The 22819-nt window shown below is 40.7% G+C and overlaps 1 protein-coding gene across 9 annotated transcripts in view; it reads right to left on the bottom strand.

Moving 5' to 3' along the window:
• Positions 1-22819, bottom strand: part of MLIP (muscular LMNA interacting protein) — a 232110-nt gene that overhangs the window by 119980 nt on the left and 89311 nt on the right. For 8 of the 9 annotated variants that reach the window (XM_047796250.1, XM_047796249.1, XM_047796248.1 and 5 more), the window contains exons 2-3: positions 12643-12798; positions 9391-9783 (exon numbers count right to left, since the gene is read on the bottom strand). In XM_047796250.1, coding sequence (XP_047652206.1) covers positions 9391-9783; positions 12643-12798 — 549 coding nt within the window. The remainder of the gene's footprint in view (positions 1-9390; positions 9784-12642; positions 12799-22819) is intronic. The other variant, XM_047796246.1, reaches the window with a different exon arrangement.

Below are 22819 nucleotides of genomic sequence, written 5' to 3' on the forward strand. Positions count from 1 at the left end.
AATACCCACATTTCCTACTCTTTTCATAAGATGGCAAAGTTCTTTTCCCTCACCATAATCAGTGGGACATTAGCAAACGTGATACAAGTGGCTTGAAAAGCTCTTGTGCATTGGAGCTTACTGGCGTGCCAAGTACAGAATATCACCATGATGTAAATGAGCCCAGGCTAATATATCGCAGGATGCAAAAACCCATCTTAGCTAACCAGTCACCAGCAGCCAACCGCAGATGTATAAGTGAACTACAGCAAAGATCAACTGAGACTGACCTAGATCTGCGGAACCATCCAGCTGAACACAGCCAAATTTCTGACCTGCAGATTTTTGAGCTGAATGCATAGCTGCTGTTTGAAAACACTCAACTTTGGCACAATTCGTTAAGCAGCAAAAGCTAGCTGATAAAAACATGTGCACATACATGCATCAAGATCTGATCCCTCTCAGCCACATCTGTACTAAACCAACTCTGTACTGATTTCCTTACTTTGTGTGGCCAACACACCCTAAAGTGACTTCCCAAAGAATGCTCTATGGTATAAACAGACTGACTTGCTTCTAACAAATAGAACCTGGCAAAGGCGAAGGAGTTTCACAGATTTATTTAAGGTTCCTAATCAGGTGACCCTAACTTAATCAAATGGAGATTATCCAGAGTATACATGACCTAATGCAATAGTGAAGAACAAATATGACTTCATACTGGATCTGTTTCTTTTATCTTTATATTCTATTGCTTTTGCTACAAGTTAAGAATGTTGCCTATAGCATGAAATATACAGGATACCCCATTCTTAGGGCTCTGACCTTCAAAGGTATAATACTTTTCCATTCATAGATAAAAAGTTGCAGAGCAGAAGATAACATTTGTCTTATTGGAGGTTTATAGGAAAACCTGACCTACATGAATGGCTGCAAGAACAAAGGATTCCAATATCAAGAATTCCAACCATGTCCTCTCCCCTGTTAGTATAAAAGAAGCCTGGATTCTAACTTGGAGGAGATGGTTCTTTGGGACACTAGTCTGCCATCTTCATAGTCTGCTGGCTTTCCAAAAAAAGTCACTCTTCCCTGCTCCAACAACTCCTCTCTAAATTTACGGGCCTGACACATGGCAAGCAGTCTGTAGCTTGGACTCAGTAACACTAATCAAATAAGCCCTTTAAAAGAGGGTCAAAATCGTAGAGATCAAAGTAGAAGAGACTCCTTCTATTGTCAACTTTAAGAAGAAAGCAGCACATTCTACAGCCTCAAGAAAATGAATTCTGCCGGTAACATGGGGGAGCTTAGAGAGCCTCCAGATGAGATGAATATGACATTTTCGTCTCAAACTTGTGAGATCCAGCTCAACTGTGCCCAAATCTCTCATCTACAAAATCCTAGAGAATATAAATCGGTAGGATTTTTTTTAAGTCACTAAATTTGTGGTGATTGGTTATGCAGCAGTAAAAAAGTAATACACTTCCTCTGACTTCATAATAGCTTTTACCCACTACTCTTCCACAGACACTGTTATCAACAGTGTCTCCAATGGCTTATTTTTTCCTAAACCCAACAGGCACTCTTCTGATTTCTCTATGGAATCTGACTTCCAATCTCTTGCCTCTTTTCAAAACTATTTTTTCTGTGGCTTCTTTTTCATCACTCTCTCCTAGGGTAAATTTCCTATCATTAGATGAGCCCTTACTATATTCCTCCTCTTTTCCACCCTCTTCTAGTGTGTGGGGACTTCCCTCGCCATCCCCACTCTCTGAAATGCTGGGTCCTGGTTCTTGGCCAAGAACGCTTTTACTCATCTTTCATGTTTCAGCTGAGACAACGTGAACCCTTCCTGGTGGCCCAGGTCAATTTAAGCATCCTCTTCCTAGACCTCCCACTGCTCCTTAAACACGTCACCTTTCAGTGTCATTATTTCCAAGTGCATCTGTTTCCCAAGTTCCTTGAAGTCAGGTACTATGTTTTTTTAAAGTTTATTCCCCTACTGTCTAATGCTTGGTGGGTTCCCTTTGTGCAGGAATGAGGCTGTAAAGTGTCTCATGGGTGTAGGAACAGGACAGAGAGCAGGGATGTGGTGTCTCCTCAAAGGAGGCATCATCACCTCCCTCAGCAATTGTCTGGGCAATAGGGGTGAGCGGGGGGTGGAGAGAACAATGACTCTAATGTCCAGGTCAGTCTTTACCTTTACAGCAGCACAGATATTTGAGTTCAGACATCGAGAAGTCAGTAGACCATCCTTTTAAAAGGCTTCCTCAGCTTCTGCTGCAATTGTCAAAGCAACTTGATTTTCCATAACTGAACTTCTTCTGCCCCTGAGTCAATGATACAATTAATCTCACCCAGAGGAAGCAACTAGACACCAGTAAGGGACTGCAGGGGTTCTATCAGCATCAGAGCAGAGCCAGGGCCTCCTACCAAGTCAGAGAAGTTCTCTTTGGTATGTCCAGTGTCACTCACCATGGACAGTGACAAAGCAGGTTAAGATAATGGATGGAATCAGTATCATTCTAAACAAGAAAGGAAATGGGGAGATGGCATTAGGAAGATCACTAGGGAAAGGTCGTTAAAACAATAAAATCTCTTGGTCAGGGATAGGTACATAAATTAGAGGAATGAGGGCCTCAGTATGGTCAATCATTTCAATTGCCTCAAGGCGATTATATGATCAAGTGGGCCCAGCCAGAATCTGAGTTACTACTTGGGTCCCCTCCCACCTGCTAGTGCAAGGCTGACTCCTGTTTTGTTTCCTTCACTCTTGGGCCCCATGTAGTTCTGCTCTGCATGCAGTTGCAAAGTCATCCAGCTGATGGGCATGTGCAAATTACCTCCTGGCATCTTAAGCTAAACACGTCATTCTTCAGGAACTTGTGGCACTCCAAGCTTTTCTTCTCAGCAGTTAGCAGAGCTAACATGGAAGTTTAACCTCCTAGCTCTTTTCAAAATCTCCAATCTCTAAATCCCAAGATGGATGATGTGTTTTCATATGCAAAACATGAAACAACAGCCAAGCTATGAGGCAGGAGTCCTAGGCTGTCTTCCATCCTCTATTATTATGTTTTCCCTCAGCTGTGAATTAAGAGAATTTAGGTCATGATGTATATTCCCTGTTTATATCACAGGGTCATGGGAAGAGGAGGATCATTCATTCATTCATCAGGTATTTCCTAAGCACCTATCCTGTCCCAGGAATCATGTTAGGTGATGGGGACAGAAGATTTTTTTTTGTTATCACAGGGCTAGCAAGTCTACTGGGGTAAAAGAGACATATAAAGGGTGTTCTGACACAATGTGCTGGTATGACCAGAGCATTTCATTATAAAATTAAGCCCCAGGACTGTAGGGAAGGTTTCTATGTCCAGTGCTCAGTTCAAATAATTTGTTGCAACCTCTTTTCCACAGATCCCTAAAATCTAGGTTCTTTTCTTCCTCTTCTTCTTCTTCTTCTCTTTTTTCAGCTGCACCCACAGCCAGGGATCAAATCCAACCTGGAGCTGTGACCTACACCACAGCTGTACCAATGCTGGGTCCTTAATCTACTGTGTCACAGTGGGAACTTCTAAAATCTAGATTTTTAATAAGTGTGTGCAATGTCCAAATTTCCCAGAATTTTTTGGTAAGAATTGTAAGAAGGACACAGCTAGTCCTTCTAATCTTGCTTTTTTTTTTTTTTGCATGTGTCCTTTCTTCAGTTCTTATATCCAAGCTGTGTTTGAACCAATGTATAAAACCTCTCCCTCCTCACATGTTCTTTATCCTGTGGCCCCAAATGTGCTACCATCTCCAGCTCTTTAAGTACAATGAATCATTCCTAAGAACCTATTGGAGGCCAAGAACTACTCCAGGCCATATATATAATCTCATTTAATCTTCACAAGGCAAGTTGATATCATTGCCCCATTCTACGAATGAAGACACTAGGGTTTATGATTTCAAGTAACTACCCAGAGGAGCATGGCCCTAAGTTGCCAGTCTCATTTTTGCTTTCTCACACCTTCTCTCCAAAACATTACCTCCCTTTCCTCACCACTTATCCATTTCCCAACTTTTCTGCCCCATCACCCCTCTCACACTCTTCCCATCAAGGTCATCACACAACCTCCTAACTTCTATATTTAAGGGACTTTGAGGACCCTATGTTATTTGACTGTGTTTTGTATTTTATTTTGACTTGTATTATATTTATAATACTTTAGATTGTGTTAGATTTTTTTTTTTTGTCTTTTTAGGGCCACAACTGCAGCATATGGAATTTCCCAGGCAGGGATTGAATCAGAGCTGCAGCTGCTGCCCTATACCACAGCCACAACAACGTGGGATCTGAGCCACATCTACAACCTACACCACAGCTTATGGCAACACCAGATCCTTAACCCACTGAGTGAGACCTGCATCCTCATGGATACTATTTGAGTTCATTACTGCTGAGCCACGATGGGAACTCCATTAATAATGTTTTAATAGAAGGCATCAGGCAACTCTTCTGAAGCAGAGATGGTCAGATGACAGACAGCCTCCTTCCCTTCTCCCAGAGGAAAAGGAGCCCAGAGGAGGTCAGTGTCCAAGCAGGTAACAGGGGTCAGGCTCCAGGCATTGACCTGAGAAAGGGGAAGGGCTCTCATATTCCAAATTGAGACAGTGGCCAGATCAGACCCCACATCCCTGACCCCATTCCTACACATCTTCTGGTTCTAATAGTACTGATGAAGGAGAATCCTCTCCTTTCCTTGTAGGGACCCCTAGTGCTTCACCTCCAGCTCTATCAGTAAAAAGCCTTTTGATCCTTCTCCAGCTTTGATCTTGGCTTCTTGATCCCCTAGCTTCTAATCTTCTCTAAGTCAAGCAGCAGCATATATTAACCTGGCTGTCCCATTGGGCAGAATTACTTGCTGATGCACAGAAAGAAAATCTGGTAAGGCAGCTAGAAAATATGACATTAGGATGTTGTAGAGGAAAGGGGCATTTTTCAGGAGGTTTCACATAAAAGTGAGAGAACCCTTGTCTTCATATAGGATAACTCCATGTCTGTGCTCAAAACATGTCATGCTGCCAGAATGTCCTTCTGTGGGTTAGTATTTTGTATTCCTTAATGGATATGATTGATACCAAATTCATTTGAGTTTTATCAAAACATGACTGAGCTACCTTAAAATTATTGCCCGAAAACTATTGATTAATAAATTACTTTTCATATATTTTATTTATTGGAACTTGCTTATAAAGTACTTTTTTGTGAAAGTCCCTTTAGCTTCCCCTGCATGAAACCCAACTTCTTTGGTCCCCTCTCAGCCTCCTGTTTTGGCTTCTCATCTTTCACAGGCCCTTAGTACTTTACCATGTCTTGCCTTATATCTCGTGTCTTCCTGTTTGACATTTTTGCCATGAGCTCCATCCTCATAGCCTCAGCTCCACAGCAAATACCTCTCGTCTCCCATCTCCCTCCTGTGTCCAGATTCACACTTCCAGCTTCTTTCTTATTGGCATCACGCCATGCCACGAGGCATCTCGAAACAACATCAGCTGTCTCATCTCTTCCTATCCTTTCCCAAGACCTGTTATTCTTTGCTCAATTAATGGCAACATTTATTCAGTTTCCTTGGTTATAAATTTCACTCATCACTGATTCTTTTCCCGCATACTGCCAATGAACAAATCCAGTTAATTCTATCCATAAAGTCCCTCTTTTTATTCCCATTGTTACTGCCATAGTTCCAGGCTTTATCATAGGTGTTTCAGACAAATCATTCTGGTTTTTTATGTGCATATTCACCTCTCTTTTAAGTCTAATACTATCCCTAGGAAAGAGAATTCTGAGACATCCATACCAACATTCAAACATTAACACCGAAAACATTACGCTTTTCTTTCTGAATTTTATTTGAGATAATTTTGATTCAACTACTTATACTATATAGTCTTTTTATTTTTATCTTATGCTTTCAAATTTTAAATGCTTTAATGGTTTTTGTTTGTTTGTTTGTTTTGTTTTTTGCTTTTTAGGGCCACATCCATGGCATATGGAGGTTTCCAGGCTAGGGGTCTCATCGGAGCTACAGCTGCCAGCCTATGCCACAGCCACAACAACATCAGGTCCCAGTTGCATCTTCACCCTACACCACAGCTCACGGCAACACCAGGTCCTTAACCACTGAGCAAGGCCAGGGATCAAACCCGCAACCTCATGGTTCCTAGTTGGATTTGTTTCCACTGCACCACAGTGGGAACTCCTAAATCCTTTAATGGTTTTTAACACAATGTACTTTTACCTAAACATGCTGCTTCAATAAAAGTATTTGGAACACAAGATACACTCAGCCCAATATTTATGTTGACTATGTTCAAAATAATATAGTAACCACTGTAGGGAACAAAGTGTTTAATAAAAATGGATTTAACAAGGACTTTGCCTTTAAAGACTTTACCATCTGCTAGGGGAGATAAGGCATGTACCTAAATAGTTATAACACAAGCTGGAATAGGATAATAGAAAAGATGTACAGAAATCATACTGAGGGAATGTTTGCTTTCAGGGAAGGCACCAAAGCGGGCTTCAAGAAAGAGTCATTATCTGAGCAAGGACTTCAAAGCCGTGAACTTTTAAATTTTGATGCTTTTCATAAACTGTATTGAACCTCACATGTATGCAAGACACTACCCGAAGAGCTAGAGATACAGAAATGAACAAGAGACAGGCCTTGACTTCAAGTTGTCCTCAGTCTAGTAAGGGAGAAAGATAAAATCTATCCTGGAACTCAGGCAAAAAGGAGTTATGGTGGAGATTTTAAAAAAAGACTACAAACTATAAGGAAAATGACAAATCTGTAGGAGAAAAACGAACTCCTCCTCAAAGGGAATGTTGTTAGGAAAAGGGGCTCTTGAGCCAAGCTTAGAGTATCAAGTAGCCCAAGCCGTGAACATGAAAATGAGCTGCGGAGAAAGCAGCATCACACACAGAGGAATCAAGCGCCAGGGATGCAAAGGCACAAAGCTTGTCCTTGGATGATAGTTGAGGAGCCCTGAAGGAGAAAAGCACAAGATGTGGGAAGAAAGTGACACCTAGGCAACTTATAGAAAAGTGAAAGGCCAGCCTATAGCTTCAGAAATTAGTCCTGACTAACTGATAATGATCACGTATAGACAATTTGTTTTTGTGTGTGTGTGTGTGTTTTTTTTTTTTTTTTTTGCTTTTTGCTTTTTAGGGCCACACCCATGGCATAAGGAGGTTCCCAGGCTAGGGGTTGAGTTGGAGCTGTAGCTGCTGGCCCACACCACAGCCACAGCAATGCAGGATCAGAGCCGCACCTTCAACCTACACCACAGCTCACGGCAACGCCAGATCCTTAACCCACTGTTCAAGGTCAGGGATAGAACCCGCAACCTCATGGTTCTTGGCTGGATTCATTTTCGCTGTACCACAACAGGAACTCCTGTATAGACAATTCTAGACGTGGATTCATTTTTCCCAGGGAGACCAGAAATGCGCTTCATTAACTGCATTTCTGATTGAGATACTGATGTTGTTGGCATCAGGTAATCCAATCACTGGATGATCTGGAGGCTTTTTACCATAAGCTTCAACCACTGACTACATGAAATGTCTCAGAGTGCCTTCCTTCATGAGCTGGTCCTTTTTGTTCAGTTTACATTTGTGGATAACCGTCATCTTACTTTTATTTCATCTTAATCGTATTATCGTGATGACCTACTCTTCATCACACAATCACTCAAATGGATTATTGTCAGACATGGAATCAGGAACAATGGCTATTCCCAAACATTTCAGGACCCAGTTTTCCTCCGTCTGCCTTCATCATAATGTTCAACCACCACAAATGAATCAGGCTGAGCTTTGCCTTTCCATTCGGAGCTTTGATAACATGAACCTGTGTCTAACTAACTTCTTTTGGCAAAAGAGATCCCAAATGTGCTTCTACTCTCTAGTCGGGCTTCTGTATATTTGGTCCCATGAAAACAAAGTAAATGACCAACTCAACAGAAGAAATCTATCAGTTGAGGAAAAGAGTAAATTGAAAATCCAAACATTGCTTCACGAAGAATAATTCTCTTTGTTTATATTTGGTATCATGTCCACATGTTCTTCAAAGGGGCCACATTAAACTATCCTCCACTGGCTACAGAACCTCTCACATTTCCAATGTTCTTATCCTATCATCTTTCCTAAGGCAAGAAAGAAATGTTTAAGCCTATCACCACTTACAGAAATACGATGAATTATATGATTCGAATATTTTTAATAACTAGCTGAAAATAAACTTTAAGAAGAAATAAGTGTTTTAGCTTAATAGACTAAACCGATGGTACCCCAGTGAAAGTCTACCACCAAAAGGCGGCATGAGGGTACTAGATACTTGAAGGTGATAGAAATAAGCATCAGGAAGTCGGTGAAGGCTGCATAAATAAAGATAAGGTGGCACCAAAGATAAGCTGCCTACTCTAGTTTTGCACAGGTCCTGGGAGCACCCAAAGGCCAACTCACCCATACAAATGTTCTCCCCCCTGCGCTGGGTTGCTTGTAAATGCCTGGTCTAGCAAATCCTGAGTAGGACATCCTAGTACAGACTCACTCTCATTGTTTGCACCTATTATTTACTCCCAAAGCCAGCCTCTGCATTCCCAACTTCTATACCTTGTCAAAGTCATCTGATAGCTTCATTACCCCAAACAGCCAGTCATCTTATTTTTTTTTTCCCTTCAAAATTCCTCCCTACCCACCCCCCTTTCTTTCCTGCCATCACAGATAAGGGTCTTATCCTACTGTATCAAAGGCTTTCCACCTGAAAGGAAGCTTTCAATCTTGCTGCAAAGTTTTGAAGTGGGATCTTCTGCCCAGTTCACTGAGGCTAGCCCTGCTGCTGGTGGCTTCCAGGAGCACAGGAGATATTTCCCTTAAGACACACAGGAGCGAGGGATATCCCCTACATATTCTTATTTCCTTGTGTATACTTTTACTACTCTTTGACTAGTTTAAAAGTAACATGTCTATACTTAGTAACCAGTTGATGTCTTTTTGCTGCATCTCTCTCATCTCTGAAATGTGCTTCCTGATACATCCAGCTCACCAAACTCTCTCCCCTAAGAAATTCCCATTACCCATCTTCTCCAAGAATTTTCAGAAAGGAATTGCTGTGTCCCCAAATCCACTCCAGCTAAGTGTTTATATGTTCTCTTTAGCCAATTCACAGTATAATTGCATATAATCCTTTTTGCCTTATGAATATATTATTTCTGATCTTGGGACTTTGGTTTTTTAATATCTTTCTCTGAGAGTTTTATATGTCTTGAATGCTTAGGAAGGCCTTTGCAGACAGTCTAGAACAAGGAGTATGAAACTTTTTTCTTTCTTTCTTTCTTTTTTTAATGACAAGAAGAAAAACCTACCTGCCCATGTTTTTGCTGAGGAGCCATCCCATGAGGCATTTCAGGATGTGATGGGGCCTGGAGGTCTGCCCCCCGTGTTTTGGGGCGCACAGAGTCAGAGGCCAGGCTGGATGAGATGGCTAGGGATGTGGGCCGAGCAGCTGTGGTGCTCATCCCTCTCGGGGGGCCTTGTTCACTTTTGCTAGTTGTAGCTTCTTCTTCCCCTTCAGAGTCCACAATAAAGACATATTCAGCTTTGAAGAGGTCACTTTGCTGCATCCCTTGAGGTTCGTTTGCTTTAAATCCTCTTCCTTGTGTAGTCTTGCCCTCGACCTCTAAAGGATCAGTCAATGTTCCTTGGTCTCTCTCCTGTTGGCTCCCAGCATTCAAGGTCAAGTACTCATTGAAATGAGACTGGAATAAAGGAAGACACATAAAAGCCTTGATGTTAATTTGATAAATATGTCTTTTAGCATGTACTCTTAAAAATTTTAACCAGTTTATAATCTCCAAGGACAAGTGTTTTTACAGTTATATCTGAAAATCAGGTTGGCTTTGGAGAGATTGGGTTGAAGTTAATGGTTTACTTTAATTAACCCACTTGTTTGTCCTGGTCCAAGCCCAAACAATTTAGGGCTCAGAATCAACATCAATAAACAAACCTGCTTTCAAAGAAATCCTGATAGTGGCTTTTTTTAAAAAGAGAGGAAGAAGGCAATGTTTTCCCTAAAGATATTCATGAAGCAAATGGGGATGGGTCATGGGTTTAGTTAATAGTCAAGCAAAACCTGTATGTCCTGTATAAGCCAGGGGAGAAAGGAAATCCCATTAAAAAGTTCTAAAATAATATTTATCCCTCTAAAAGTCTGATAAGAAAAATAAAATTGGAACAAAATGCACAGATATGCAGAGAAAACAATCCAAGTTGATTGGGAAAAATTCATGAATAGGACACCAAAAACGAGATAATTTTAGTACAATGCATTTTTTTGCTGTTATTTAATTTTGCATTTGTAATTCTAAATATTTTCCCATTCCATTTTCTATGAATACATAGAAGGTTTACAAGACCAGGAGTAAGATAGCTTTATCATACTACAAAAGCATCTTTTTCTAAAATGATAGCAGCTATGTACACTAAGATGGTGTTCAAAAGACCCAATGTTAATTTCCTTGGTTTTGAAAATCATACTTTGATTACTACTTTTCTTCACAGCTTTTCTTTTAGTCTAACATTATTTCAAAATAGAAAGTCAAGGACATAAAATAAACTGTAATTAACCGAACTTCAACTATGGTCATCAACTTAATGTGTGCCAATATGTATTATGTACTGCGTGTGTGAAGAAAGACTAGTCAAACCATTGTTTAGATATAACTAAACAAAGGAGTTGACTGCACAGACCATTCCACACTTTTCAGCTGATGATAAGATATTCAGAATAAAACACAAGTTACCTCTAATTATGATTTCTCTGACAGTGGTCATTTCATATACTAAATTACAATACTTTGTAGTAGCAAAACCTGAATTGGAAGGAAGTTTAAATTAAAAATAGAAATATTCAAAAACAGATTGCAGTTTGTTATGGAAAGTAACATAATAACTAAATAGAATAACTAAATGGAATAGCTAAAGACCTGGCAAAATTGAAGTCGTTTTTGAAAACATTGTTAATGATCTGTAATAACTCCTTGCCCCCACGGTTCATTATTCTCTACTCCTTTATTTTGATGTATTTTTTTCCAGCATTTATCACCACCTGAGAGTTTATTATATATTTTTTACTTTTTTTCATTGTCTGCCTTCCCAATAACAAATAAGTTATACGAGCTGACCTTATTCATTCGCAATCCACAGCACCAAGCAGATAGCCTGTGGTCAGTAAACAGTTTTTAAATATATAAAGAATAAGGGAATGATTTACTCTGTCCTAGTGTAATGTTGAACTATTAAAAAAAGAGGAAGAAAAAGCTTTAATCTTTTAAAGATGTAGTGGTGTGGGTACCATTGCAATCAGCAGATATCATTATCTTAGGAAGCTCTGGAAACTTGCAACCAAGATTGATGCATACATCTATAGTCTGGTAAACTCACAGCACCAAATCACAAAAGACCCGTGAATATATTGTATGTACTTGGATACCGTGAGGGGGAAACGTCCCAAAAGTGCCTTATGTGGAATTCAGGATTTTTCTGAAATAATTTGGTCCCAATAGTCTTTGAAATAAAAATAAGATAGCATTGTAAGTCCTAGGTGCACAGAGATATTACTACCTGCTAGATGTTTTCCTATAAAGAGAGTCAGATAATTGCATCTCCTACAAGGTGGCTCAAAAATACCACAAAGTTCCCCCAATCCCACTTCATTTATAATAAGACAGTATTAAAAAGCATTTTAAAGAGAAATTTTTTCACCCAAAATGTCATCATTCTTGTACACGTTATTTTTAGGTTTTTGTTTGTTGTAATTTCATGTTCAGTCTTGGTCTCATTTCAGATAGATATAATCAGAGTAAAAATATCACTTTATAACTTATTATATCATTGAATATTAGGGTGTTAATATGTTCCATGAAATCACATAATCATTATAATTATAACTTTGTCAGGGTGATGTATTATCATATTCTTAACTTTTCTCTGACTGTTAGATATTAGGCCTTTAAAATTTTTCCCTAATTAGTTTCCTACATAACATTCTTCTTCTTTTATACTATTTCTCTGGGATACATTTCCAAGAGTTAGATCACTGAAAGGTTATGAACAGTTTTATGACTGTGGATAAGGGTTTTCCAAAAAAAACTGTATACATGCACAAAAACTAGCAGCAAAGTGAGCATATCAATATCACCGCAATTTCCTCAACATCAGATATTATGTTTTTTAATGTTGCTAACCTGTTACACATAAAATAACACATCACTCTTTTATCTAGTATTTCTTTAAAGATAAATTTAATTTTTTAAATTTTGTTCTTATCAAGATATGTTGGAGGGAAGGGGAGGTGCCAGGGGAGAGAATATATCATGTAAACTGCAAACAACAGGATATCAAATCCAAAGAGTTGAAAGACCGTATTGGGGAGAACCTCCAATTTGATAACATAATTATATTTTTGTGAAGTTCCTAATTCATAATTACATTTTTAGCCAATCTTGGATTTCACAGTCATGTCACTTTAAGCAGGGAAAATAAACATCCACACAATGTTCAAGTCATTACTATTATTTAATGTTAATTGCTTAATATAAAAATAAAAATAATCCTACCCTATTTATAGTTTCTGGAGTCTTATCACTTGGTTCCTCAGGAATTTTAACAAGGAACTTAGAGGTGTCACCCAACTGGGAGTGGGTTGGTAGTCTTCTGACAGTGGGGACAAATGTGAAGATCAGAGGTTTGGCTTCAGAGTCACCAGGAGAGACCTATGAGACATGTAATAAATTAGACTTTGTCTTATCAAAGGTTTATCTTGACTTTATTCTCTATAGACTGTGATAGTTATCTCATTTATCCTTTTAAGCTGCCTCTTGTCCTGTGAGCAGGTGTATGATGCTGAAGAGAATAGCTATTAAAATCCTAATAGCATATCAGATCCTTTTTGATGAAAATGTTTATCAGAGGAAGAACTACAACCCCCGAAAGATCTCACTGCAGGACATGGCAACGAAAGGATGGTTGGCAAGTTGGCCTGCTGGAATGTTACAAGTTAACATGGATAAAAGTTAGTTTCAAAACAGACCAGAAACTGTGAAGACCCCACAGAGGTCAGGGACTTTCATTCATTTAACCCTGGGTCAGCAGGTTGACTCATAATCACCAAGCATGCCTAAAACTTCTGACATATATCATTAACAAGTAGGCTAAAATATGAATTACAAATTGAAACTTTACTTTTCTGGCTATCAGGATATGAACGCCTCTTCTCAGGAATATATCTTATCTTTCAGGCCTTCTTTATTCATTCAAAAATCATTTTAAGTATGCGCTGCGTGGCAGGCACGTAGGAGCTAGGGATACAACAGCACATAGGAAACAGCGGATAGACCACTCACACAGGTAGGAAACATGTGCACAGAATAAGAAGGGAAAAGCAATGGGGGATGCCTACCCACCCTGGGAAGCTCTGTAAAGACAGCACCTGGAATTTAAGTCCAAGTGAAGAGGAAGATAAGGATTTCCCAAGCTGAGGAAACGAGACGAGTGAAGGCATGGAAAGAAGCCATGGGTGCAGATCAAGCTTGGCTTTTGTCCTCTTGACAACAGAGAAGCATTAAAGTGCTGTCGGATGGAGGATGCTGTCACATTAGAACGTTAGACAGGTGAGGCTGATTTCAAAACACACAAAGGCTAGAGATCAGGACAGAAAGCCAAAAGTGGTCAATGGAGGACTACATGGAAAGGGAGAAAGAGAAGACGGTGGGAGAGGTTTCTCTTTTGAGATGTTTGGATGAGAAGTAGGAAGAGACGTGGAGAATCATTAGAGAGGAAAGTCCAGTCAAAGTGGTGCCTATGTTGGTCTATAAAGGGACAGCCAGACCCATCAGACAGACCATGAAGATATCTGTAGACGAGGGGAAGGAATCAGTAAGAAAGAAAGTGGATGGAGCAAGAACCTGGAGGAAGCAGGCAGGAAAAGAAGAGGAGACAACAGAGGAAACATGGCCTCCCTTGAGACCCAAGGAAATTAATAAAGATACAGAAAAGCTCTGGATGTGGGGCAGTGGGGGAGTCTGGAAGGTCACGGGAATCATTTTGATATAATCTGTGTTCGTGATACAATCAGCCCCATCGCATCAGAGGAACACCGTCACTCTGCCACCGCCAGGCCTCTGTCACAAGAAACAGGATGGCTTTGGCAGGACCCCCATGCTCCTCCCCCTTGAGGCTGTGCCACCTTTGTGTGCTTTATCCCAACAGGCCCTGTAACCCTCATCACATCAGCCGCATGAGAAACCCAGAGCTCCAAGCCATCCCTGTATCCCCATGTGCGATGCACACCCATAGTTTGTTCCTTTCTCATGCCCACTCCAACTCTTGGAACCTTCTCACCATACACTTTCTGGAATTCAGACAATCATCACCAAAACCCTCTGCATCCTTAATCTCTTCTCTGCACATTCCAGCTCTAGCTACACTGCGGTTTCCTCCGAGAACTCTGCTTTCCCAGAAGCTCTCCTGGTAGCTGTTTTCACTCACACTGGGTCCACAAATAGCATAGTTGTCCCTCTTTACTGCTTCCAGACAATTCTCCTCCTTCCCTCTTGCCTATGAACTTCAAGGTTTGAGGCTCCTGCCATCCATCCATCTGTATCATTCTCTGCTTCTCCTTGTTGTGTCATCTGCCCACACCCAATTTAATCCCTTCTTTCTTTGAAGGTTCAGTTCTTGGGTTATTTCCACTCCTTCTAACACTAGGCTTTTTATAATACCCAATATCACAGCACAGAAGTCACTTCTCTAACAGTGTGATTCACTGATGTCTCCTCTTCCTTGCCCTTCGCATCCCTAGCAACGACCAAGAGCCACAACCCCTCCATAATTTCAGGTTTTTTCCTTTCTCTGACCAATTCTTCTTTTCTTTCCAAACCATCCATCCCTCCAAGTTCTCTAAAACCCACCAAAATAAAAATCTACTAGTCCTTCCAACATTAAGTTTCCCCAGACCCTTTTATTTATTTATTTATTTATTTATTTTGTCAGCCTCAAATGACCGAGTTGACCACAATTACCCCTGTGCATTGTTTTTCAAATGCCTTGCCTGCTCTCACATCATCACCTGCTTTGGGTAAATCATACTGTTCATGGACTCTAACCCCTACCTATTCTACTCCTGCACCACAGGGGTAAATGTGGTCAGGGGAAAAAAAAAATCACACATCCATGCTTGCTGGTTTCACTTCAAATGTATGACTCTGAGCCTCAAGCAAGCCCTTTAATGCTGCTCTATAATCATATTTTATTTCCATAGCCCATTTACTCTCCAACTCACTGGCAAACTCACATCTCCTCTTTCTCCAAACCCCTAGCATCTTCTTCCCCATTCTCGCTCTGAGCTGATGACTTTGTTTCCCATTTCACTGAGATAAAGAAGCAAGCAGAAGAGAACTTTCAAGGCCCTCCCATGACCACATCTAGTCACCCACTTACATATTTGTCCTTTTATGTGGACTTCAGTCCTGCTCCCACATTCCTGCTAAAACCAAACCTCACTAGAATATGCTGCCTTCCACTCACTTTCATTTATTCAACAAGATCTTATTAAACACCTAGCAGATGCAAGGCTCTGTTCTAATGTTGGTAAGACAACAGTGAACAAAAACCTCTACCCTTTCTGGTGGAGGGAGACAATAAACAAAATAAATACATAAGAAAAATAGTATTTTCACTTGTGGTAAGTGCTGCAAAGACTAGTTATACAGAGAGAAAATGATAGGTAAAACTGGGGTTGACTTTAACTTAAAGCAAAAAACTTAGAATTTGCTGAAAAATTAGATGTAAGATATAAGCGGTAGACAAGAGTCAAGACAAGTACAAAATAATTGATCTGAATAACTGCAAGAAATGAGATATTATTCACTGAAATGGGAGAGCAAAAGGTGAAGCAGGTTTGAGAATCAGTATCAAATTTGATATGGCAAATATACATCCAAGCAGAAATGTGGGGATTTCCGCTGCAAAGTTCAGAGGAAAGACTGTGCTGAGATAAAAGCATTAAGGTTGTTAACCTGCACATGGTATTGAAAACCATGAGACCAGATGAGATCACAAGGGGGTAAACACAAATAAGAAGAGGTCCAAGGTTAAAACACCCATTCTCTACCATTAATGGCCCCACAGCTGAGGAAGAAACTAGTAAAGATGACACCAGATTTTAAGAGATGTAGAAAAGCCTGGAGCATCATTGACAGCAAGAGGAAAGAGGCCTGACCATAAATAAATAAAAGAATTGACAGACAACTGTGAGGGCCCAGCCCAAATGTAACTCCATGAATTTGTAGCGAAAGCAATTTGCTTGGCTGTTTGCTACTCTCTCCAGGGATGTCCAACTGCCTATCATAAGAACAGAGAAAGTGAACCGTAGCATTCATGTGATAGAAGAATGTTGCTGTTGGAAATTGAGGGGGCAGAAAAGGGTCCACCACGGAGCTCATTGTGGACAGGTAAGAGGAGGGACCTCAGACCCTAGGGACTAGCAAGCTCTATGGCTCAGACATCAGACTTGAAAACATGGTAGGTATTAGGGAGAATACTCTGGGGTCACACCATGGGAGGTGAGGGCTAAGGATTTAGTAGTATGGTAAGTTTGGCTGGTTATAAGGTCTAGGCTTATAACACCAATGCCTTCTAGAAATAATTCATATTCCTTAGGAGACGGAAAAAAATACACAGATGAACCCTTCTAAACCAACTTTCTTTTTTTAATATTCTGTCTTTAAAAATAATTTTCAGAGTTCCCATCATGGCTCAGTGGAAATGAACCCCACTAATATCCATGAGGACTCAGGATCGATCTCTGGCCTCGCTCAGTGAGTTGCCACGAGCTGTGGTGTCGGTAGCTCCAATTCGACCCCTTGCCTGGGAACTTCCATATGTGGAAGGTGCAGCCCTAAAAAGACCAATAATAATAATAATAATAATAATTGTATTTAGTGCCCCATTGCAGTCAGATCACAGTTCCCAGGTTGTAGTTTACCATTAGAAAATAATAAATCAATGGCCTTGAGATTGAGTATCTGAGGCAAAAAAAACACAGAAAGGGCATTAAGCTTGTGAAGGTCACGGAACTGTGAGATAAGAACATTGATAAGACTGTGATTGTGACAACAAAAGCCATGCTGGGTGATCTCAAATCTGGGTTGGAGAGAGACTGAGAGTATGGTGGTACAACGTGAGGCTACGGTCAGGGGCACCAAGAACAGGCTACCTGGGACACCAGATTATAAATCCTGTGTGTGTGTGTGTGTATGTGTGTGTGTGTGTCTACAAAATCAAACAAAGAGAACTGGATACCCTTGCAGGAGATTTCACCCAAGTTATACAGAGAGTCTAATGAACTAACTCTGGAGCACTTACTGTAGGGTATCACTTTCTGGTAACCAAAAAACTAAAACACCTATGCCTTCTAGAAAAAATGCATTGTCCTTAGGGGATTAAAAACGCACAGACAAACCCTTCTGAGCCAACTTTCACTTTTCAATATTATTTTCTGCCTTTAAAAAATAATTGTCATTTATTCCCCCATTGTAGTCATTTATTCCCCAGGCTGCAGCTTATCATCCGAAAATAATAAAACAATGCTTTCCTTTGTAGGAGAGAACATTTGATCCCTCGAGAGATTTGGGGAGCCCACTAATCTTATCAGTGATACACATTCCAACACACTTTCCAGATGGATTATTTTCTAGGAAGGCTTCTTTACATGACTAATCTCATCAATATCATGATGGATGGAGAGTGGTTTTAGCATAGAAGTCTCTGAGGGTAGTTCAGATAATTCATCATAGAATTTCATTTAGGTAGGAAATAAAGACAGTCCTTTAGAGTCAAAGAGGAAGTGAAGCTGTGACTTTGTCCTCAGGTTCTGTAGGCCTGCCTTCTCCCCACATGATGACTACAGGTCTCTCTGAGGTCCCTCCCAGAGGAAATTTAAATGCTGATGTATGAAAGTCTTCAGTATAAGTGCCCTGTGATTACAATACACTTATCACCACTATTAACAGTAAGTGGCTTTTCTGTCTAATGCACACACAGTGACAAAAATTTACTTCCCCAAAAGGCTTTCTCCTTAAGTCTCTAAAATACAAATAGACCATCACCAATACATTATAAACTATTGACTTTTTGAAAGGTCAATAGCTACCACTGTAGTGAATAAAATGGACACCAAGTATGGATAAAAGCTGATGCTTTAGTGAATAAGGTACGCTTTTAGAAGGATGCCCTCCAAGGAATTTCTAAGCATAACCACATGTTGACAATGAAAACGAAAACAACAGAAAAGAAGTAACATCGTCTCCTTCGACTTTATTGTTATATTTTCCTACAGAAATACCCATAGCCTACATAAAATTTCTTCATTGGTGTAGAACATTTTTTTTTTAATTTTAAGGGAACCAATATATGATGTCATTCAAGAATTATATAAAAAGGGAAAGTGTAATGATACTAAAGATTTATTTCATCTTCCTAGGTTACTGTCAGAGAACAAGATCAGGGATAAAGCCTGGTCTACACACATAGACTCAGAAGAACAACTATAAAAAGGGCAGTGGTTCGGTATTCACTTTTAAGCTGGGAGTACAATGTTAGCATGCAGCTCTTTTCATCACTTTTAACTAGCATCCTCTTATCCTACCAAGGATGTACAGAGGGTTTTTTTTTGCACAGAATTCAGTTGGAAAAGGATTTGAAATTACACTAGCTACACTACACAGCATTTAGATGAAGAGCTCCATGTTAGCTAGTTGACTGCAAAATCTCTTATTCAGGAAAGGAAAAAAAAAATTGCTGTTTACTGCATACCGTGGCCAAGTTCCAATGGAGCCCAGAAATGCATTGCTATGGTGATGAAAAATCATTTCCCCACAAAGCAGAAACAGATGTATGTTAATACCATTGCATTTGTTAAATGCCAATTAACACTTTCAGTTGTCTCCGTTGTTAAAAAACATGTCTTAGTTCCTATCCTTGGGAAACGACTTCACTAATAGAAATCAGAGCTGAAAGGATTAAAAGCTTTTCCTAAATATGGTTTCATGCTCTCAAAATTCTCAGACTGTCACCTTCTTATAGGGCAGCCAACTAATAATTTAAGGAACTGTTTTCCCCCTGTGCCATGCAGGCTAACTGCTCCTTTGCTCCGTTTCGGGCTGCAGTGCCTTCCTTTCTTCTCTTTCCCTAAAAGTGCTCTTTCTTCCGACGTTGACACCCACACTCACAGATGGCCACTTGCCTCTTGTTGAGAAGAGACATTACAGGGTGTCTCAGCATTCGCACCATGCCAGGGACTGTCCTGAGCACCTTGGGTTGCCAGCAAGCAGTTTTGCCTTTATCTGTTCAATCTTTCTACCAACCGTCTATACCATTTCATTTTGATACAGTCAAACTGCTCTACACCCCGGCAGCTCTCTCTGTCAAGCCCTCTTGCAGCAACCACCACAGTGCACAGCCTTTCAAAGTTCTCGAAAGCATTAAGAAAGACCTCCTTTTACCTGGGGTGTGGTCTGAACGCTCCCTGCTAAGAGGCACGAGTTCATTTGGAAGTGATTGTTCCCCGCAGTCCCTCGGAAGCCCCCGTTCTGGAAGCATGGATTCATCACAGAAGGGAGTGAGCAAACCAATGAGTGAGGTGGGAAGGGAGCCGCTCGCTGAAACAACACACACACATTCGCAGGGGAAAAAAAAAAAAAAAATCTAAAAAGAGGTAACGTGGAATCCTTCCTAAACAGAAGGATTTTTGTCAGCTCCAAAGAGTAGATTTATGTTCAGACAATTTTTAGATTTGGAACTTCATGGGAGGTCATATGGACAGCTGAAGTGGAGCCAGTAGAAGTTAAAGAATAATAATAATAAGGAGGGCCACCTATACGCCTTTCCCCTCTTTTCTTTGCATGCATGTGCTCCAATTACATGTTCTGCAAAAAGAACAGAGAAGCCAGATTGTACAGCAACAAGGAGCTAGCTGATGGAAGGGCCCCAGCAAGCTGCCAATCCCAGGGATCAACAGCTCACCCTCACTGGGAACACTGAGAGGTACAAATACATGCAAACACTGGGGCTCAACAAAGAACAGGAAAACAAACAGCTATGGCTTCAAAGATCACTAACTTTTAATGATTGGTCCTCGGCATATAGATAGCAGTGGTACAGGAGCATCTGTAGGGATTGAGTTTTGCTATTAACCAAATCTGCTCTAAAATAGAGCCTGGAATCAAATATCTGTCAAAACAAAATTCTATTCCAAGTTTCTTGGAAGGCAGCGAGTGTCCTGAATGCAGACAAACCAACCTCAGAACTTCACACGTGCAATTGATTGGAGTCTTCAGCTTTCGTATTTCTATTTTCTGCATATTGATTTTTCTCCAAATCCGTAATATCTATATTTGTGCTTTGGCAATGAAAGATGTGGCATCGCAAGGGCTGGTTATACACCAAAGGCTCTGAGAAGGAATGACGCTTTATTCTAGGGACCTATATTATACCTCTTCCCATTACCAAAAGCCTGGCTTTGTGGAAACATTACAAGTAGAATAATTGTCAAAAGAGATGCTGTTAGTCCTCTGGCAAAAATCGTGCCAAATAGCCCAGTGCTTTTTGATGAAGAAAATGATCTAAATGTTTTCAACATAAGTACTGTGTTATATCATGAAACACATTATGTGCCTTCGTCTATACTCTGTATGTTTATGGATACTCAAAAGAGACTATACTACCCTCCTGTCCTTAAGGAGGTTATAGTCCAATTGAGAATAAAAAGCAGGTGTACAAATACAGAGGTACAAACAAAAAAGGAAAGAAAAAGTTTCCTACTGCAGTTCTCACAGTTTATACATAAACCCCTGGGAGATCCAGGTAAAATGCAGCTTCTGATTGAGGGGATCTGGGGGGTGGCCTCAGATTCAACATTTCCAATGAGCTCCTGGTGATGTCCAGCCATGGGTCTGTGACACTCTGAGAAGCAAAGACCTGGAGGAATTGGGGGAAGGGGGTGAGATCACAGTCTCCTGGAGTAAGTTATTCAAGGAGGAAGTGGCATTTGAGCTACACTTTAGAAGAGCAGGTGAACAAGGCCTCGGAGGACAGAGAGAAAAGCTGGAGCAAAGGTATCCGAAATACCTTTCGGATATCCGAAAGGCAGTAAGCAGCAGGGGAAGGCACAAAGCAGGGACCAACCAGGGAGGCAGATCACCCTCTGGCCCTGGGACCTGGTTGGGGGCAGTTACGGGACTTTTCAAAGGCCCAGTCCTCCTCCAGTGAAATGTGGGACAGAAGGGTACTTACTCACAGGGTTCTCATGAAAATTAGCATTAAAAATGGCATGTAGGTGGCCTAGAGGTGGCCTAGAGGTTAAGGATTCAGTGTTGTCACTTCTGTGGCTGGAGTTCAATCTCCAACTCCAGAACTTCTGTATGCCACAGATGCAACCAAACACATACACCCACACACACACACCCCCACACACACACACACAAATGGCATGTAAAGCTCTGTGTCAAGCAAATACTTAACATGTTACTCTTGTAAGTACTCTTATAAATAACATACATGAGAATAAAGGCAAATAAGACTAGAAAAGTAGGTTAAGTCTAGATCATCAGATTTTTTTTTTAATTTACCATTATTATCTTTTTTTTTTTTAAGGGCTGCACCTGCAACACAGCCACAGCAACACCAGATTCAAGCCACGTCTGTGACCTGCAGCACAGTTCACGGCAATGCCAAATCCCTGACCCACAGATCGAGGCCAGGGATCAAACCCATATCCTCATGGATACTAGTCAGATTCGTTTCCGCTGAGCCACGACGGGAACACCCACATTTTAGTCATTTTTAAGGGTACGGTTTACAGAGTGACATTAGTACATTTGCATTATTGTGTAACCATCACTGCTGTCCATGCACACAACATTTTTCATCTTGTCAAATGGAATCTGTTCCTATGGTTCCTGTGGAGGGTTAGTTCCCCATTCCCCACACCCCCGAACCCCTGGCCACCACTCTTCTACCTTCTACATTCAGATTCATCTCTCCTCCCTTTTGTAGGTCATCAGAGATCTTTTTTTTTTTTTCTTTTTATGGCCCCACCTGCAGCATATGGAAGTTCCCAGGCTAGGGGTCAGAACGGAGCTACAGCTGCCGGTCTACACCACAGCCACAGCACCACTGGATCCTAGCCTCATCTTCAAACTACACTGCAGCTTAGGGCAACGCCAGATCCTTAACCCACCGATTGAGGCCAGAGATCAAACCTGCATTCTCACAGGGACAAGGTCGGGTCCTTAATCCACTGAGCTATAACGGGAGCTCCAGATTGTGGGAGATCTTGAATTAAGTTGTTCTGATATTATTCAGTAGGAAATAGGAACAAAGACTTTTCTATATATATGTATATTTATGTATATGTATGATATACGTGTATATAGGATGATACATGTATGTCACATGTATCATCTATATATAATCTACATCTTTATATAATCTTTATTCCTATTCCTTATTGAAGAGGGAGCCTTAACAAATTCTAGAGACCACCCTCATCTCCCTGTTCATCCTTTGTCAGCAGTTCAATCAGTTTATTTTATTTTATTTTATTTATTTTTTTTTTGTCTTTTTGCCTTTTCTAGGGCCGCTCCCTCAGCATATGGAGGTTCCCAGGCTAGGGGTCTAATCGGAGCTGTAGCCACCAGCCTACGCCAGAGCCACAGCAACGCAGGATCCGAGCCG

This window comes from Phacochoerus africanus, chromosome 9 (genome assembly GCF_016906955.1).
Source record: "Phacochoerus africanus isolate WHEZ1 chromosome 9, ROS_Pafr_v1, whole genome shotgun sequence".
Lineage (NCBI taxonomy): Eukaryota > Metazoa > Chordata > Mammalia > Artiodactyla > Suidae > Phacochoerus > Phacochoerus africanus.